This window comes from Pyrus communis, chromosome 1 (genome assembly GCF_963583255.1).
Source record: "Pyrus communis chromosome 1, drPyrComm1.1, whole genome shotgun sequence".
NCBI classification, from domain to species: Eukaryota; Viridiplantae; Streptophyta; class Magnoliopsida; order Rosales; family Rosaceae; genus Pyrus; species Pyrus communis.
In genome coordinates this window covers 33,749,682-33,755,970 of record NC_084803.1, presented here as the reverse complement: position 1 = coordinate 33,755,970, position 6,289 = coordinate 33,749,682, and the positions used below count along the sequence as shown (strand labels likewise).

The 6,289-nt window shown below is 33.8% G+C and overlaps 1 protein-coding gene across 1 annotated transcript; it reads left to right on the top strand.

Moving 5' to 3' along the window:
- Positions 1-441: 441 nt before the first annotated feature.
- LOC137709751 (flavonol synthase/flavanone 3-hydroxylase-like) lies at positions 442-5,891 on the top strand. The gene is made up of 2 exons (XM_068448732.1): positions 442-924; positions 5,157-5,891. The coding sequence occupies exons 1-2, from the start codon at positions 461-463 to the stop codon at positions 5,695-5,697; spliced, it is 1,005 nt and encodes a 334-aa protein (XP_068304833.1). The 5' UTR covers positions 442-460; the 3' UTR covers positions 5,698-5,891.
- The last annotated feature ends 398 nt before the right edge of the window (positions 5,892-6,289 follow it).

Genomic DNA, 6,289 nt, shown 5'->3' with positions numbered 1-6,289 from the left:
TATCAATATTAGTATTTTTTTTTTTTTTTTTCTGTCAAACGATAGATTTTGTTAGATTAACCACCGACAGGGTTCAAACTCACGTCGTCATACAAAAACTCAACTTTTTTCCAATACTATAGTAAGGGGCCACTTGCATCAATACTAGTACTTTGAGAAACTGTTAATAAATACTTAAAGTCTATATTTAATTAATGTTCCTAATACAAATTAAATCAATATTTGAAGATACCGTTCAAAATTAAAATAATGAAACTATTCGTCCATAACATCTAACTAATGTTAGGTTGAATTGAAGAGCACGTTCAATCCTACATGTCAATTATGAATTGAAGATTAGGTGCACGTTTTCTATGGGTAACTAACCGGCTCTTCTAAGGGTAGGACCACAATGCATATGCAAAGTATCTTCGCTCAGTATATATATCTGTTACCATAACATCCAAAAAGGCAACAAAAAATGGGGGGAACGGAGGTGGAGAGAGTGCAGGCACTGGCTTTGGGCGGGTTGAACCAACTTCCGGCCAAATTTGTTCGCCCCGCCCATGAGCAGCCTGAGAACAGCAAAGCCTTAGAGGGGGTCTCAGTGCCTGTTATCTCCCTAGCTCAGCCTCATGATGTTGTTGTGAAGAGGGTGGCGGAGGCAGCCACCGAATGGGGTTTTTTTCTCATCACTGACCATGGCATACCGTCGTCTTTGATCCAACGGTTGCAAAAAGTTGGTCAGGAGTTCTTCCTCCTCACTCAGGAGGAAAAGGAGGCCTATGCGAACGACCCTGCGAATGGGAAGTTTGATGGATATGGCACTAAAATGACAAAGAACCATGACGAGAAGGTCGAATGGATCGACTATTTCTTCCATCTTACAGCGCCTCCATCAAAGGTCAACTATGAAATCTGGCCTAAGAACCCTCCATCTTACAGGTATATATCTTTAACTAACAATAATTCATGCACATAAAGCTCAAGATTTGTAACATTTTTTTGACACTACTCCTTGAAACTAAATTTTCCAAAACTAGATTAACATCCTTTCACAAGATTCAATTTTCAAACAAACCGAGTGTAAGATCTAATATTTAATTTTGATCATTTGACTTTATATTCAACTCAGCAACTTTCCAAATAGGAATTGAAGAGTCAATTAATTAAAAGAATTATTTTTGTTTGTTCCTAAATCGCCATTTTCCTATGATTTAGCTAATAAATATTGACTACTAGACCTCTGAGCTTTCATTTTTATTTTGAAATCAATAAAAAAATTTATTTTTATTAAATGTCTATACGAGTTGCACAATTAGGGTTGGCAATTCTAACCATTAAACCCGATAACCATGGATAACCGCCCGAATGGATAGGATTTAGATATGAAAATTCGGGTATGGTATGGATATGGGGAAAAACAGTGAACTTTATTCGGTTATGGTTTTGGATATGGTTATAGGGGTCCCCAATCCGTATCCGTCCCCGAATCCGACCCGAATATATATATATATATATATATATATATATATATATATATATTTGATGTATAATATAATTTTATTCAATTCACTGAACCCTCCCTATACTAATTCATTATGCATGCATCAAACCCCTATATTATCTTTATTATGCACCAAACATTATGCATGGGGCATACCAACAACCTCATCAATTTAATACTCTTATTGTTATACTCAACCAAATTAATTCATTGAATCATTTTATATATCAATTATCAAATATTACAAGTTTATCAGATTCATCTCTCTTCAAGAGTCTCACTGTCAAGAAATTGGTGCATGTTATCATGAACAACTTCAAATATATTGTTAGTTTTTGTAATTGGATATTGCAATTTAATGACGGAATTAGTATCTACTAAAATTTATAATGTGTCAATTGGATAAATATATATATATATATATATATATATATATTTTGACAAAGATGGGTATTTTTTTTTTTTTTGACGAAGATGGGTATAACCGATAACCAATTGAAAATCTGTTACCCGGTGGATATGGTTATGGATAATCCCCAATGGTTAATTTGTGGTTATGGATATGGTTAATTTTCGTGGTTATGGGGATGGATATAGCATTTTTGTCCCCAAACCGAACCGTTGCCATTCCTATGCACAATCAGGTCTCATTTATGAAAAGCAACATGTCCAACTCACTTACGTACTTCTCCCTTATATTATCGCTTATCTCTCTCAATTGTATATTCTCATGATTCATATGTTTCTTGCATTATGGAACAACTAAGGTTTGCAAATCTATTTTTTACCTATGAATTGTGTTTATTCATGTATACCAATAGATTGTGTTTATTCATGTATGATAATTTTTTGTCTATGGAGATTGACAAGTACGTATTTTTAAATCTATGATTTGTGTACTTATATGAAGATACATGGAGTAAAGTTTGCATACCGAAATTACGTAAATATGCTTATGCCCTTATACTTCCATATCTATGCCTATGCACTTATACTTTTGCACCTATGTTTATGCCCTTATACTTCCATATCTATGCCTACACTTCCGTATCTATGCTTATACACTTATACTTTCGTACCTACGTTTATACCCTTATACTTCCATACCTATGGTTATGCACTTATACTTCCGTACCTATGCTTATGCACTTATATTTCCGTACCTATGCTTATGCACTTATACTTCCGTACCTATGCTTATGCACTTATACTTCCGTACCTATGCTTATGCACTTATACTTTTGTAGGTTTAGCACTTTGTTAATGTACTTAAAATTTTTAGGGGTGTTCTTCTTTTTTCTTATGGAGATGGAAATTGTGTTAGTGATGATGTTTTGCTTTTCTTTTGTAATGTATTTTTGTCATTCTTTCACGTTTATATTCACATTTAATCAAAATAAAAAATTTCATTTATTTTCTTGTACCTATTACTACTTTCCAAATATTTTAAAATTTTAGAATTTTGATTTAAGTGTATTAATGGGTGATTTGAGTGTGAAAGTCAATTTCTAATTTTTAGTCTTAATTATGAATTGAATATGAAAATGTGGATGGCAAGTTTGTAAATAGTATATGTGATAGAGGTAGTTAAATATGACATGGTGTTAAGATTTTAAAATAGAGACTTAAATTGGATAGAGAAAACCATACAGGTTATAGTCTAAAAGTAATCTTATTTAGGCCCTGAAATCTAAAAACCCATTTTCCTAAGTAAAACCCTTCTCTTTTTGTTTTCTTGACTAAAACCCAATGACTAGATTCTAACTAAGCAAATTTCTTATGAGTGGTGCCCACCCATCTTATTTTGATTATCGTGAACCTTGTCCAGTATATATATATAGAGTGTTTTCTTGTAAAAAAAATTAAACAAAATTACCCAACAACTCCAAATATCAACAACAGGCAGCAACCTCCTCTTCTAAAAATTCCTAAAACCGTCACTTCCAACGCCTCCAAATCCTCAGCCCAACCGCAGATTCACTCATAGTTTTGTGCTGCTCTAATTTTTCTCTAACATCAGATTCCTTTAAAGTCTATATCCGGTAAGTATCCAATTGTTCCACAACACCAAATACGATCGGTTTTTAGGTTTTTTTCCTCTTTCTTTAGTTTGAATTCCTAAACTACCCCTAATAATACGTGGATGTGGTTTTTGAACCTGTTACTTGTTATATCTATTTAACTTTTTGAATTTATTTTACAAAGTATTTCATGCAATTCAATGTATTAACTTTCAAATTGTTGTAAGGTGCCGATTGAATCATAATACTACTATTTTCATTCTTTTGTGCATTAACTATGCAACTTATTTTTCCTATCAACACAACAATAAACCTAAAATGGCTTTGGCTATTGCATACTTCAATCCCTAATGCACAAAACAAATTAAGCTATGCTCCGCGCAACTTAAACCTACAAAATAGTCTAATATACCTATTCCATCACACCAAAATTTAAAAGGAAAACTAATGAAAATGGCTTGAAAACTTTGAGTTTTAACTATAAGGATAAAATAAAGGATGAAGTGAATATTACCATAATTGATTTTTTTAGTGTAAAAATATGGTTTTTCGTTAAAGTAAATAATACCGGAAGCTTTTCGTTAAACTTCCTAAATTTAAAGGGTGTAATTTACCTACAAAATGGTCTAATATACCTACATGATTTATGTGCATTAGTTTACAAGTTTATTTAGTTTCCTACCATAACAAAGCACAGCATATTATTTAATATTACTATTTTTTAACCATAACAAAGCACAGCATATTATTTAATATTACTATTTTTTAACAGGTACATTAATTTAAATGTAGGTAAATTAGTGTACTATTTTAGATCAGTAGGTAAATTAATTTAATCTATATGCAGGTAAATTAATTAGTATAAAATTTTATAGCAGTAGGTTATGTTATTAGTATTTTGTATATGTATATTTTACAATTAGAAATATGGTGTATATTTCATGTGGGGCTTGTTGCTCAACATAATTATGGTGAGAAATAACATTTATTGACATGATTAGGGTATTGTGGCACAAGTTGTAAGTTTACATGGATGCTTATTTGAATCTTAGGTTTTATTTGGATGTTTACATTTAGGTGAGTTTTTATTTAGAAAATAAGAGTTGCAAGGGGTAAAGTATGGCTACACTAGTACTCAAACTTAATTAAGAAATTTACTTAGTTGGAGCCTCGCTAGTCATTGAATTTTTGTTGGGAAAATATATTATGGTGGATTTTAGGTAATGAAAATTGAATTTGTAAGGATAAACTCACATTTTCAGAAAATTATTTGGGATTTAGTTTTTATGTTTGAGTGTCGGAGAAAGTATATGGAGGGATGGAGAAGAGTGATGGGAGGTGAGGGAGAAGAAATTTCTTCTATATACTCCCCTCCATGACATAAGACAAAAATAAAAACCACAAAACAAAAAAAAAAAAATCAAATGGTTGTAAAACAGGTTACTTATGCAAACATACCCCGCGTGAGTGCTAGTGTAGCCGTAGTAGCTAAATTTGATGTGTTCTCGCCTATGCATTTGAGTTTTAGTCCTCTCCCCAACTATAGAGTAGCTTAAAGTTATCGTTTTTAATTAGAAAAATGACTTTTATAAAACGATATATATTGGGGGAATGGGATTGTGCTGTCTAATGGTTATATGACATTGTAGGGAAGTGAATGACGCATATAACAAGGAAATGCTAAGAGTGACAGACAAGTTACTGGAGGTGCTTTCAGAAGGTCTAGGGCTGGAAAGCAAGGTTCTGAAATCCCATGTGGGAGGTGAAGAAGTGGAACTGGAAATGAAAATCAACATGTACCCACCATGCCCTCAGCCCCAACTAGCCCTTGGAGTTGAGCCTCACACTGACATGTCAGCCCTAACCCTACTTGTCTCGAACAATGTTCCCGGCCTTCAGCTGTGGAAAGATGACAACTGGGTTGCTGTCGACTACCTGCCAAATGCGGTTTTTGTTCACATTGGTGATCAGATGGAGATCTTGAGCAATGGCAAGTACAAGAGTGTTCTCCACAGAAGTTTGGTGAATAAGGAACGTACGCGCATGTCGTGGGCCGTGTTCATTGCTCCTCCACATGAGGCTGTGATCGGACCTCTACAGGAGCTCTTGGACGAGCAAAATCCTGCCAAATACTCGACCAAAACATACGCGGAGTACCGACGCCGAAAGTTCAACAAGCTCCCACAGTAGGAGTGATTTTATTTCCATTTTCCGTTTTATATTCGAATAATCCCTTCAATGGTGATCATATGTTGTCATCAAGTATAGGTGAGTTGGATTCACTCGCTTTGTCATCAATCTGCATTGTTGTATCATTTGCTCAAGTGTCCATGAATCGTATTTGAGTTCTGTTTCAAACTTTAATTATCATTATATTTTATCCAGTTGTTAGATTCAACATACATGCAATGCCCATCACAGAAAGAGTCACTACAAGGGAAAGAAAAACCCCTTTAACAACATGCTTTGCATGTTGCGGACAGCTATACACAACATGCGAAACATGTTGTTGATCTTAACGTTGTTAAAAGGAAAAGACTCCACCTCACATACCTCTTGGCCATGAGGCCACTGAGGATGAGGATGCTAAGTTTAACATAAAGAAACCAAAAGAAGCAAATAATAGATTACTTTCATTTGGAGTTTATATAGCAAAGGCTATGTACAATACTTTCTCTAACAAACTTTAAAAACCTAACCAAAATCATATACATGTAACAAAATGATTGGTTGCCTACACTAATGAAATGTCATGACTCGGCATCTTCATCTGTACACCCCC